Genomic DNA, 14,376 nt, shown 5'->3' on the forward strand with positions numbered 1-14,376 from the left:
CCTGCTTTAAAAGGAGGTTGGATTGATCTGACATGATTAGTTGTCAACCTGTTAAGAACTATAAGACAAAAGTAACTCCAAATGTGTTGGAGTTCTCTTAATACATCGTTCCTTTCAGTCTCATAGCTCCAGATCAACTTCTTGATTGAAGAGGGCAGGGAGAGAGCCTAGCATAGATTTTGAATGTTTGGGATCGGTCAAGCTCTGTAAATATCTGGGGAGCAGCACGTGGATTCAGGAGAAGGTTTTATCCAATGCCCTGAACTATACAATATCTGTAACCACAAAGAATCGGAGTAGACGATTGTTTGAGCTAATCCAGAGAATACTTTTGAATCAAATTGAGCTAGGATATATCTATCCTTCTACGTGGGTATGAAGGGAGAGAGATCGTGTGTGCAAGGAAAAGCCAGATCATAACCTTTGCTTAGAGCAGTTCAAGGCTGCTAATGAAAGCACAGGAGCTCTTAAGGGGCAGCCTGTGGGTGGCTCAGTAAAGGCAACTGCAGTACTAAGTCAGGAGATGCTGAAAGCATGGAAGAGAGTGGCAAAGTCACCCTCTGTGAGGGAAAAGAACAGCTTCCAAGCTACCCGGGAACTGTTCTTTTTCTGCTGCTCACTTTGTTGTAAATACACAAAAGTAATGTATTGTCATTTACTTATGGTTCCTTCCAGTAAGAAAACCTCACTGTGTGAAGCCATCATGTGGTTTCAGCAGTTCTCTGGCAAAAGGCACGCCATGTACAGCTGAGAGTAGCTTGGCTAAATTACATGTACAGCACTGAGCTGCAATTAACAGAGAATATCAAGAATTGGTTGTAAAGATTTAGGAGAAAGCAAGGGGGGTTGAGACAACTGCAATGTGCTGCATGCTGGTGCATTAAAGAAAAACCTTACTTGCACAGAAGTAGATAAACAGGTTACCTATTCAGCAGCTATGAATTAAAAAATAAATACTATCAGGAGGGAATACTTAATTTTCAGGTGGTTATTGTTATGAACTTGAATCTGTAAATTAAAGATATGAATGCAGCATTTAAATCATGGGTTTCTCACTGCAAGTTTGGACTTCATAGCATGCAAAGAATTGCTTTGCTGCTGCTTTGACTTCTAGCCTTTAGTTAGTCACCTTCTAGTTCTTTTCCTCTCAGTCATTTTTAATAGAATGCCTTTTTGATTACAGAAAATGGGTTGATACACTGCTCTAATGAAAATGCTAGACAAATGCTCCTTCTTGGAACTGACATCAGGAATGTTATACAAGACATTCTTAAATATGCTGGCAGCTGCCCTGAATGTAATGAAATCATGGAAATTAGAAGTCTTGCACTCCCTGTGTGGCCAGCTCAGGACTGTTTTCAGTATGTTACCAGTTTTACTGTGAATTTCAAGAGGAATGACTTTTGCTGAATGTTTTCTGGGACATTCTTCAACATGCTTATAATTCCCACAATCCAGGAAATTATCCTGATTCTGAAGTACTGTTATTTTTTCTTCTTCTCTTTTGGATTTCACGTAATTCCTCATGCTTCTTCCCTTGGTATTACACTAAATCATTCCTCTTGCAGCAAAGAGTTGACAGACTTCAGAAAACCAATAACTTTTCTGGTAGAAATGCATGTGTAGGGTGAAACCCTATTCCCACTGCAGCGAGCAGTAAAATTCCCCCCAAACTGAAGTGGTTTGGATTTCACATATAGCTTTTAGCCTTCTCTTGTATGACACTTTAGTTAATACATTCTTGTTACAGAAAGTGCCTAAATGCAGGAAAGGCAGTAGAGTAGCAGTGATGCATACTTGTGTTTCATTTTCACCTTTCCATGCAGGGGTCACCAAGCAGCTTATGAAAGACAGGTGAGACTTGCTGCAAAGCACAAGGAATGGATGTAATTTTCATTTTTCTAAAGTGCAGAGAAAGTAGAAGGGAAGGACCTTATCTCTGGGGCAATGTGTATATAAATGAAAGGACCATCCTGGCTTCCATGTCACCTTCTCTTTGTCCATGTTTTTATTCACTTACTGCTTCTCTGTAGCTTTGTTGTATCTTCATTAGATATTCTGAATTTGAGTTTTCCAAGATGCATTAAATTTTCTTTACTTGCTTTTTAGCACTCTAGATGCTTCCATAGTTTTTTTGTTTGAGGCTTAGAAAAGTTCCTAAAGTAATTGCAGTTGTGTTATCTTGAAGTAATAATATCCCATTCCTGTCAACAATTAATAGTAGTATTAAGCAAGAGTCACTGAACAAAAACTTTGCCCAGATTCAAATGCTGTCATTTAACACTTGCAATTGGAACTAGTGAGTTCTGGCTCAAGGATGAGGAGCACTAAATGGGGACTATTGCTGCCTTGGCTGCTGGGAAAGGAGGCACAGAAACCTGTTTCCAGCTTCTTTGTTTTCTGTTTAGCATGAATGTTCTGTTCAAGAGCTATCAGAGAGATGGGAGGGTTTTCTTACATATTCTTATTTGGTTTTACCCATTGCAACAGATTGCAAGAGCATTGCTAGAACACAGAGTGGCAGGGATTTGGGCTGAGGGGTGGCTTGCAGGGAAGCTGGAGTCTCCATCCTGCTCAAAGAGAAAACCAGCTTTTTTGGAAGTCCGACATTGAGATAGAATAGGGTACCTACATCACTTCTGTCTTGTTCTGATGCCCGGCTTTACCAGGCAACCTCACTCTCAGGTGCTGCTGTTGGCACAATGCAGAGATGGCTTACAAAAAAGGCAGGCGTGTTGTAGAACACAGAAGTCTGTTAGAAGCAGATTTCACTGTGCATAATGCAATGCAAACAGGATGGTTTCTGGCTTGAAAAGCCTTCTGTTGAGACATTAAATAATTAAGAATACTATGGTCAGAATCTTTTGAAATAAATGACTGTAAATTCATGAAAGATCAATCTTTGTTGATTTCGGAGGAAATAAATCAGCAGTATGAAGTCAGCTCTTTTACAGTTCCAAACAAGAGATGGACTCCTGAAGTATTACTCACTTTCTGTAAATATCACCTATGAGCCTGTATATTAAAGGTTAAATGTTTGCAGACTACTACCCTTTGCCTTAAAGATCAGAGACAAAATCACTAGTTTTACTTTACATTCTCTTGATGAGGATAATAATAAACATCTGTCACTTTGCTGCTTAGCCAGCTAAGAATCCTATTGCAATCTGTAATTTAAACAGTGAAGAAAACAAAAATTTAAAAATTACATGGACAAACTGTACTTTATATAGACAGCAAAGAAGAAAAGGAAGAGAATAGAAGTCAAATGCAGGGGAATTGGGAAAGGGGCATTTTTGATCTGTAGTTACTTGGCTAACATCTGTGGATTTATGATAGATGTATGAATTTCCATTTCTTCGGTATTTCACAGGGAAAATTACAGCTAGTTTCTTTTCAAACACGGAGGCTAAGGGAAAAAACTCAGTCTGCATACTGTGGCTTTTCAGCATATGCAGTTTAGTAACAAAACTATTAAGGTTTATAGGGCAGTGTGTCTACTGGTGTTAGAGAAATGAAAACACTATTTTCATCAAGAGCTCTTTCAGGGTCCTCCACAGTCCCAAGGTTTTTAGGAAGCACTGCTAATTATTTTGAAAGTCCACAGCTTAGCTGGTTTTACAGTAATTAATTTGTAATTTAAAACAGTCTGAACTTTTGAAGCTTCTTTTACAAACATTTAGTTGTGTTTCTAAGTGCTACATCGGACCTTGTTTCTTAACAAACATAACAAATCACAACCATTTCTGTTTTGCATAAGCTGGACTGACTGAGCCATAGTTTATAAGGAGTAAATACAAAGTGGTCCACCTGCCAGTGTTTCATGAGCAGAAGCATACCCTGCTTTAGGAGGTGAAAGTGGGTATCTCTTTGTGGCTCAGCAAGAATGGATTTTGTGCAAGGAGAAGCCTCTTTGCTGCCAGGTTTGCATATCTAGCTCTTAGTCTTTCACTAATGGGTTATCTACCAATTTAATATCTACACAGCGCTAGTGGTCTGCCCGTGTTAGCTAAATCCTGTCCTGTAATGGGGCTTGTGCTGATAGGGGAATCTAGCTGGTATATGATTAGTTCTTATTATTGGGTTATTCACTTTGTGCAAGTAATTTCTGTTTCTTCATGCTAGGCTTCTAGGTACCAACAGAACAGGTTTATAGTTCATGCTAATATGGCTTTGATGGTCATTTTCAGGGAGTATTTTATGTCAGAGTTTGGGGAAAGGACATTGTTCTTTGTACTTTCCTGGTTTAAAATCCATTATTTTGGATTCATTTGAGCCTCAGAAAGCAGTCTCATTTTTGCCAATAGGCTGCTATTATTTTTTAATGTTTTCTTACACTTATAGAAGCCAGACCAAAGCAGAGTACATATCTTTTACCTTCCAGTTAAAGTTCCTTGTATTTTCCTTAGTTAGGTAAACTGTTTACATATAAAGTTTTTTTCACTCCACTGAAAAGGAAACCTCTAATATATAATTCACCTTATGTTATGCTGAGTCTTGAGCACTGTAACCAATGATGCTTTTGCTGTTATCCTTCATAAATCCTTTGTTTATATAGGTGATATTCACATCTAGCAAGTTTGAGGCTGAACTGTGGAATTTGTCACAACTGAGTCAGGGATGGTTTTTACCCATATGGGGGTGAAATTCAAAATGCAGGTGCCACTTTCTTGCATGGGTCAGGCAGGCTGAATCCATATGGTACAAGACTGGAAAATAAGTATTTCAATAAGTGATCTGAGATAATTTATTAGGGTTTCATTTACCACTGCATGTCTTTGCCTGAAAACTTTCTTCAATATAAAATTACAAAAATTACATTGGAATATTCCATGTGCTTTGTGAAAAAGGTCTTGCATCTCACATTAACCTCTAAAAGTCCAGATTTCATGATGTTAAATGCCAATGTTAAATAGGGCAGTACTTAATATTTTAACTTCCAGACATTCTTTGTATGTGTTACAGTGCAGGATTACTTCAGTGTAAGTCTATTTTTCCCCAAATATATTTCCAGTTTACTGCAGTCTGAAAGACTTTTGTTGGTTTTTTTTCTTCTTTGTAGACTGAAAATGAGGAGAACGGCCAAGCAGACAATTTTTCAATGGATCCCCAGCTGGAGAGACAGGTGGAGACAATTCGAAATCTTGTGGACTCCTACATGTCTATTATCAACAAATGTATCCGAGATTTGATACCAAAAACAATCATGCATCTTATGATCAATAATGTAAGTAACACCCAATGTTCTACATTATATGAACGTGTCTGTCAAATCTCTTATGCTCCTACGAACACACTTCTTGAATATAGCAGCTACAGCAGCATGAACTGAAGAACACACTCCCACAAATGCTACATTCTGAGACAAAACACTACAACCTTACAGCAGCATGAAGTTCTGCAGCATTCTGAAAGACTGGCACACTGCCTTAAGTGCTTACTCCAAAACTCTAAAGATTGAATTAATTTACATCTTAATCAGAATATAAATTATGATGTAAAGGTAAATCAAGGATCTCTTTTTTTTTTCCTCCTGTTTTCCTTTTGATATAACAGGAAAAGGGGGTTGGAAGCTACATCTGGGCAGTCTGTGAGAGCAGCATAGCAGAGCTGTTGGTCCTTGATTTCCAATCTGTAGCCCTTTGTCACGGCTTCTTAGAGCAATTCTTAGTGTTTCTTCATATTTTCAAGTTTTCTAGGAATAAATCTAGAAGCCTTGGACACTGTTGTTTAGATAAGCAGATGTACTTGTTTGATTTACTGTGTGTGTTTTTCTGAGATCTGAAGATTATTTGGTTAAAGAAACGGCTTTAAGATATCATCGTTTTTCCACTGCCCTAGGATCTCAGCCTGTGATTCAGAATGGACTTTGTTGAAAACTAGGCTTAATATTAGCTGCCATATAAACTAATAGTGGAGGGCACAGCTTCTGTTATTTATGAGTAGCACTTTCTCTGTGAGGTCACCAGACCAATCAGTTTTTAAAATACCATATGCTATAAGGCAAACCTGTTTAGAAAGTAGTGTTTATTTTTGACTCAGAGCCACCTCCAGCCTTTGTCTGATGGATTTCATTAGTCCTGTGGAATTTGTGTCACATTTAAGAGTTAGGTGGCTGGACAGGAAATTTCAATGGGATTTCCTGGTACATATAATATGTGCAGAATCTTTGCATGAGGGTGAGAGATATTCCATTAACTTCCTTAGGTTTAAGGGAGTCAGGCTGCAAATAATGCTCTCGTTACGGGTGAGTTTTTACAAAAGAACATTGGAATGATGGAACTGATCTTTTTAATATTTTTTTTTTCTGAAATCAGCCATGCTTTTGAATTTATAGGATGAGCCTGTTCCCTCTGCTCTTTCCATATCACAACTAGCAACTTGCTCCTTCAGTGTAGCACAACTTCAGTGCCTTTTTAAAGGGCTGGGTTTTAGCTCTTATTTCACAAACTTCAGAGCTCGGTGAGCAGTTCCTTTTGAAAGTTTACATTAAATTTTCTGCCACTCACCTCCTCATATGGAATAGTTTAAGGGCCTCTGAAATGTGTGCTTTATTCAGAAGTAGAATACATGTGTACCTTCAATCTCATCAGCTGTTACACTGGTAAAGTCTGCCATGCTGGCTGACCGTGACACACAAAACCAACATACTAACAACCTTTACTACCTTCCAGTTGACCTCATAGTCCATATCTGTGTTTGGGTTTGCTAGTGAGCTAAGACCTACCCCTCAGCCCTAGAATTTAAATTTGTGACAAAGAATCAACACTTTTTCAAGGACTGTGAAGAGTGAGACTAGAAGCATTAATGCACTTGTTTCTGTGCCGCATAGGCAGTAAAATAGCATGTTAAAAACAACAGTTAAAGTATCAATTTAAAAAATCAGAAGTATTAAAAAGAGAAATACTTGAATTAAAACTACTGAGCCAGGCCAAGAGGTTGTGCAAAGATCTGGAAAGCAGTGGAGCTGTGATGGAAGGTGGGTCCTGTTAAGTAGGCTTGTGTGTTCCTTGGACTCTTCAGAAGTCCAACCCATCCACCAGGAATTAAGTGAAAACACCCTCCCTCCCCCTTAATGAGCGTATTCTGTACTTTCTGCTACCCCATCATGTTGCCTCTGAAACTCTGGAAGCAAATAGATCCCAAGGACTTTGTTTCCATGATAATTGTAAACTCCCAAGTTCTCCCAGAACTTCCTTTCCAGTTTGTAGGCCTGTAAACACGTATTTGTAATTCAAGGAAAGTATCAGATTCAAACTCAGTGTAGAGAAAATAATTAGATGCTGTCCCTAAGCATATTTTGCCAAATGCATATCTTATTCTTTCCTTAGGGTGGATGTTGATTACCTTAAAAGAAAATGCATTTCCCACACAGAACTGCATTCAGTTACCATTAGCAATTCAAACATGGACAAGCAAACCCACATTTCAGAATTTGTGTTTCATGGTGCCTAGGTATCACAGCTTTTACAAGAGGGGTGGTCTTGGAGACATTGTACACTCCATAAGCAGTGTGATATTCATCTCAGCGGAGCAGAAAAACTCCCAAGTACTTGTAAATACCAAACATTAAGCAATGTTAAGCAGTGTTAGCATTTGAGGCAGTGATTGTATGTTGTAGTCTGCATTCTGGTGAATGAAGCTGCAAGCCCATCTTGCCCCATTTTGGAGTCACATGACAGGCTTTGTGGCATTGGTGTTTGGGATGCTTGCTGTGGTTCAGCTTTGACTGCACGTCTGATGTCTGTGAAGGAAAATTCACACCATTCCTGTGAGTCTTTCTGTTTTCTAGAAAAGATCACAGAGGTAAGTGTCACTCCCTTTTCTTTTCCAAGCTGCAGAAGGAGCTGGATAGAATGGCTATTGTGGAAGATCTTCCTCTGTCTAGTAGAGTGCATCTGTTTGCAGAAGGCAAGAGGATGATCCAAGAGCCATCCTTAACACAACAGTCTTCCCCTTTCAGAAGGGTTCAGGGAATTATTTGAGTCTCTGCTAGTGGCAGACAGGGATCTCTCATGATAATTGTCACAGGCTGATTTTTTTTCAAACAGATATTTGTGGTTTAACAATGCTTTTACAATCAGCTCTGGCCTTAATCTAATTTTAGGACTTCTTCTTGTTTTGAAGTGATGCCATTAAAATGTTCGTTTCATCGAGTAGAATGTGATGCTGTTTAACTATATCTGTTTTTAATGTGGAGTTTTTGGCAATCATGAGGAGAGCAGTGTACTCTGGCTCTTGATCAGTACCATCTACTGGAAAACAGCATGAGACTCATGGAAAATCTCTGTAGGCTTTGCTAAGAATCTGTGCATCTTCTGTCATAACTGAATGGGAAATGGCACTCAAGCCCAGGCAGTATGGTTTTATTTCCCTCTAAGGTCTGTCCTGGCCTTCTTTTCATTGCTGGGTGACCATAAAGGATCCCATGCCCATGCAGTCTGACAGCCTCTACTGACCTTGTCTGAACATAAACTTTGCCTTAGTCTAACTGTCAGGATTTAAATCAGCATTGCTAAACTAGCACAAATGGAGCTCAGGTTTATGTAATCAGAATCTTGGCAATGTATTATCATTAGTATCTCCAGCTCAAAAAAGCTTTATAGAGCAAAAAGCCAGATGAGAAATAGATCAGAAGAGCAACAGAAATCTCAAATGCAAGGATTTAGTAGGTCAGCAGTTGGTCTATTTACCACAGTCTTATTTAATCAGAGTACCTCTAGCTTTTTATGTCTCCTAATGTGGCCCAGGTTTCCATAACTAGGGCAGGCATAGCAGGAAATCAATATAGTAAATTAGATTACTTGGAGACTTCTCCCTTCAATGTGAATGTGTGGATGGGATATTTAGAATCTGACAAAGTTGATGGAGATGAAAGACACTGTCTACAGTAGGCTAAATTGTTGCTAAGAAAGGAAATAATTGACAGAGAAGCTATAAAGCCTGAAAATACCCATTCCCAGGGCAGTTTAGTATCTGATGGTGTTGCTAATGGCTGCCATTTACCTCTCAGCCCTTTAGAATTGGAGCAAAATGCAGCTAAATCCTGTGAGCTGTTGGGAAGCCTGTTTCGAATGAATTGTACACATAGCTGTCACCTTAGAGGCACAGAACACTGCTGACTCAAACCATGTCCAGTGTTTCAAAGACAGACACAAAAAAAGGCCTCAATGCACAAAACCATCTTGTCTTCACACGTGAATTGTTGGCCCAGCCTCTGGCTTCGTAATTGTGTTAAGCCCATCTGCATGCAGGCAGCTGCTTGTCCAGCTGCATGTGCCAGCCCTTCCCTGGGCCACAGCTAGACCTCAGGCTGTTGAGCTGCCATAACAAAAACTGCATAATCAGTAGAATTGATGTAAATATGGCAGTAGAAGAAACAGATTAAATTTAGATATGTCTGTCTCCTGGTGGTGTCGATCTCACACTGGATTTGTTCTGTATTTCTTATATTTTCAATAGGGATTTTTTTTTTTTTGCTTATTTGTTTGGTTTTGTTGTTGTTGTTTTTTTGATCTGATGAAACAGGTAAAAGAATTTATCAATGCAGAGCTCCTGGCTCACTTGTATTCTTCTGAGGACCAAAACACTCTAATGGAGGAGTCAGCTGAACAAGCACAGAGGCGAGATGAAATACTCCGCATGTACCAAGCACTAAAGGAAGCCCTGGCAATCATTGGTGATATTAGCACCAGCACTGTCTCAACCCCTGCACCCCCTCCAGTAGATGACTCTTGGCTTCAGCAGGCCCGCAGGTAAGGATCCTCAAATCTGTAATGCAATTAAATTTAGGACAGGCAGACATTGTCAGCGTCAGCAGCTCCTTCCCTACCCGTCTTTTTGGACAGACACTCCTCCAGGTCTTTAATGATATTTGTGAGGGAAATCAGAACATTTTCCCAGATATACATCTTGTATGGATACACATGTGAACACCAGACAGGGTACGTGCCTTACAGAAGACCATCCAGTAGATTTGTACCTTGTCTGATGCATCAGACAGCAGCCACTTCTGTCACCCCAGCTGTATCCACACAGCCTCTTGCAAGCTGTTACAAGACTTGAGCAGATCAGGCTCCACGTCCTAGAAAATCCACTTAACAGAACATCATTGGAACACTTAATGCTAAAGTCCATTATATTTACCTCTTTGATCATACATTTATTTCTGGCTATTGTAAGACGTTCTGTCTGTGGTAAGTGTGAGATTTAAATCAATGTGATGCTCTGACCCTGGCAGCAAATGAAAATAAAATTGTCATAAAGAAGCATTTATTTTTTGTTAAAAAAAAAAAAAAAGTAATAAGATAAAAAACACAAACCTAAAAAACCAAACCCTCACCATACTGAACTTCTTAAATGTCTGATATTTCACTAGATCACCTCCTCCAAGTCCTTCCATTCAGAAGAGGCCTACATTAAACACTCCCCCAACCAGGCCTTTATCTGGCCGAGGACCTGCTCCTGCAATCCCATCTCCAGGCCCTCAGTCAGGGGCTCCGCCAGTCCCGTTCCGCCCAGGACCACTGCCTCCCTTCCCAAGTGGTGGTGAAGCCCTTGGAGGACCTCCCCAGATCCCCTCTCGGCCCACGCGGGCTCCTCCCAGTGTCCCAAGGTAAGATGTCTCATCTCTCTGGTGCTGGGCATGGTTCTCTCCTTCTAGCATAACAGACAGATTCATCACTGAGTCAGAAAGTCAAGCACTATTGTGGACTAAGTCTTGTAACAAAGCAAAACCAGGCATTCCCTCTAGAGAGTCAAAGGCATTTTGAGAAAATAATTTTTAGCACAAATATGACCTTTTGTAAAGATAGAAAGTTTTTTCATTAAAAAAAAAATAAATTCCAGTCAACCAGTTTGAAGACACCAGATTTTCTTGCAGTAAGAACCCCTGTTCTGGTTGTGTTGTACCCTCTGGCAGAAGAGGGGCAGGAAGGAGTACAGCTCCTCACTTGTGCCCCTCTGAGTCCAGAGGAATTAATGGCTCTTCTGGGAGAGAACAAGAACAATCCTCTTAGAACCAGTGGAACAAACTGATAGGAGTCTGATTCTTATTCCACAAGGCAAGTAATTTACAGCCAGCTGAAAACAGACCATAGCTGTCTAACAGTGTAGATCATATGGTACTAAACAATTAGTTAAGGAAGGGGATTTTCATCACCACATAATTTCCTTTCCTTCTCAGGGCTTTGCATTTATCAGTACTTTTTAAAGTTTTATTATTTTATAATTTTGTGTGACATTAACTGCCTTTTTCTGGTGTTATATGAATAAAATATCCATAATATTTATTTTCACAATGATATATGTAATCATTAATATAGACATATATATATCTGAAAGCTTCTGATTTCAAGGGCTTTGGTAACTTCCTAAATTTTGAGAGGCATGGGCAGATAAGGCAATGTTGGAACAAAGGGGCTTCTCCATTCTTAATAAATTACTGTTACCTTAAAATTAGTCACACTTTGCAAAAATATGCCAGTTAAATAAAAACAAAAAGGAAATATGCACATTTTCTATTTTAGAAATGGTAATTGAGAACCTCTGGAGAAAAACTTTCTTTTAAATAGGTGAGATGTGTTGTAGTTGTCAGTAACCTAAACTTGAGGCTCAGTGTTTCTAATACAATTACGCTTTATAATATGAAGAATAAATAAATTGGGTACATCAAAGGAATGAGATATTTTTATATACTTGCTACGAGAAGGCAGTTGTTGCATCAGTGCCCAACCATGAAATGCAAGCTTTCCTCTTAGTGGATATCCCTTAGCCTGCAGTAGGGCCACTGGGGAGAAACCAAGGATTACCTTTCTGGGTACTAAACTTTGTGCTGAAAGGGAAGAGGGTCCTCTCGTTGGGAGAGCCTGAGCTGAAAGACACTGGTCCCAGTGTTTCCCCTGTGCTGTCAGAGGAGGAATTCCATACTGGATACAGAAATGAGGTTGGGTGTTTTGTCAGTTGTACTACTGGAGAGAACCATCGCTCCTGGCTTCTCTCACCTTGCCTTGCAAATGAGCATGTCTCCTTTGTCCTGCCTGGCTGTGGTCCTGCATGAGTATTACTTTCCTGAGGTGGCTTGCCAAAAGCATGTCTGATGATAAACTTTTTGATGCTTAAGTGATAGTTGGGATGGCGATCAGGAAGGAATTTTCTAGCACACAAAAGACACGTGGGTAAGCAGCCCACGAACAGCTTGATTTGTGATTGCTGTTGGTGGCATGCAAAGCAGTGGCTGATAAAGGAGGTCAGTGCTTTAAAAATGCTGTAGCTGGATACATATAATTGAATGCATGACTGCCTGACATTTTTGTGGAAAAATATCTGCAATGCACATCTCCTGGACAGGATCCTAGATGTCTTTTTTAGAGCTATGAAAGCTTCAGACATAAAAAAAAAAAACTCAGCTGCTTAAGAATGAAGGAAGGGTTTGCTGTTTTGCTGAAACTTCAGGTTTCTGCTGCTGACTAAACTCCAAGAGAGGAAATCCCAGGGAAAGGGCTGCAGGGGAAATCATCTGAGGGGGACAGTGTGGCCGACTCCTGCGCCTATTAAATGTTGCTTTTGAGCCCTGGAATTTCTGCTACCCTTGGTCTGGTTTTAATAATAGCCTTTGCAGGATCATAGGAAATTGACTCCGAAAATGGGTCTGAGATATTAAAAAGGTAAAAAAGTAGTTTAGAGGAAGAGTTCTTGTGGAAACTTGAGCTTTCTCTGTGACTTATTTTTGAACTGGGGCTCTCAGCTCTGACTGACCTACCACCATTTTCTGCAATGATTCCTTGAAATGTCAGGATCTCTCATATCTAGGGAAATAGTTTAGCTTCCTGAGAAGAAAATTGTATTTTTAGAGTTCATCTGGCTTTCCAAAGGAGCTTTTTGTTGCAGCCCCCATCACTCTCACATGGAGCGGATGCCAAAGAAATATAACTTTCCTTTTTTGCCTGTTCCACCTTAAGATAAAAAGATCATTTTCAGGGGTAAGATTTGGACTGTCCTTTTCCAGTGAGTGACTGAGCACGTGTTTGGTTTGGAGAACTGGCCACCTTATAGTGAGGTTCAAGTGCTGCCTTTAAAAAAATCCTTTTTTCCTTTCAATTTTATTAGCATTTAATCGAAGGAATAATACAGAAATGGTGAGCTCTAGGCATTTTCTCACTGTTCCTCACTTACTGTACAGGGAAAGGAAAATGGTTAGAGGAGAAGGAAATAATTTTCTTCCTTGCTTCTCTCTGATTCTAAAGCTGGTTTGGGTTATGTGCTCTGAATATTTCTGTAAGGAAACAGAAACTATTTGCATGATACATGCCTTTTTTAATTAATCCCACTTGAGGTGGGTGGATCTCTCCCAGTAAAGCCTGTGAGTAAAGGCCCCTGGTTTTGAGGGCGTGATGCCAAAGCATATATGATTTGTAAAATATTCCCCGCTGCCAGAATTTAGATTATTCCCCCTCTCTCTTAAAAGACTGCAGTAGTATTTTGAAAGAAAATGCAGCTGTGCTCTCACTTTGGTAAGATGGCTTTAAGCAGACACTAGAGCCACTTTAGCTTACCAGGATGTGTGTTTGCCTGCCTGCTTGGAAAGCCTGATCTTGACCAATTTTATTTCTACTGTGGATGCTTTGATTTATAGCTTTTAAATGTCCTGAATAGGAATCTTAGCTTTGCCACAAGGAAAACAATTGAATTGGAAATGTTTTTCTCCTGGCAGCAGAGCCCATGGTGTTAGTGGGGGTGGGAGGGTGCTCCTCTTTTCTTTCAGTCTGCAGCTCTGCAATGCTACTGTGGATTCATAAAGGCTTTCCCAGCCAAGCACTGGAGATCATTACTCACTTTGCCTTTAGAACATACATGACCCTGCACGATGTCGAACCCTGGGACCTGATTGAACAGGAGTCCTGAAGGGCTGGACCATCCACTCAAGCAGGCAGGGACCTGAATGCTTTCTAGCACGTGTCTCACCCTCAGACATGCTGGTGCTCAGTCCTTGGGGGCTGAGGATGGTCTTTACATGTGAGGCAAGGAGCGGGGAGAGAACTCCCATCATGCTGTCCATGACCCATCCCATACTCTCCCTACCACTTCTTTCAGCTGTCTCCCCACAATTTACTTCAACCCACATGCTGGCCAGCCAGCATGGAAGGAGGTGATAGCTGCTATGCAGCTATGTTTTATTAATCCATTGAGGCTAATTACAGGACCTGTTGTGTTTGTTACCGATCTACATTGTAAGCCATCATTACGTGTTTCTGCCAACCCAGCACAGAAAAATACTTATACTTGACAGTAATTACAGTTAGAAATTCCAGACAAAGCCAGAAGAGCTGCAGAAAGCATCAATGCCTGATGTTTCCTGGTCTGCAGGCTCTGTACTTG

At 40.1% G+C, this 14,376-nt stretch overlaps 1 protein-coding gene across 1 annotated transcript in view; it reads left to right on the plus strand.

Moving 5' to 3' along the window:
* DNM3 (dynamin 3) overlaps positions 1–10,619 on the plus strand; it is a gene marked incomplete at its 5' end in the record, with an annotated part of 135,180 nt that extends 124,561 nt beyond the window's left edge. Inside the window, 3 exons of the mRNA XM_009999865.1 lie at positions 5,063–5,227; positions 9,529–9,755; positions 10,379–10,619. Coding sequence (XP_009998167.1) covers positions 5,063–5,227; positions 9,529–9,755; positions 10,379–10,619 — 633 coding nt within the window. The remainder of the gene's footprint in view (positions 1–5,062; positions 5,228–9,528; positions 9,756–10,378) is intronic.
* Between the last annotated feature and the right edge of the window lie 3,757 nt (positions 10,620–14,376).

This window comes from Chaetura pelagica, unplaced genomic scaffold (assembly GCF_000747805.2).
Source record: "Chaetura pelagica isolate M959 unplaced genomic scaffold, ChaPel_1.0 scaffold246, whole genome shotgun sequence".
NCBI classification, from domain to species: domain Eukaryota; kingdom Metazoa; phylum Chordata; class Aves; order Apodiformes; family Apodidae; genus Chaetura; species Chaetura pelagica.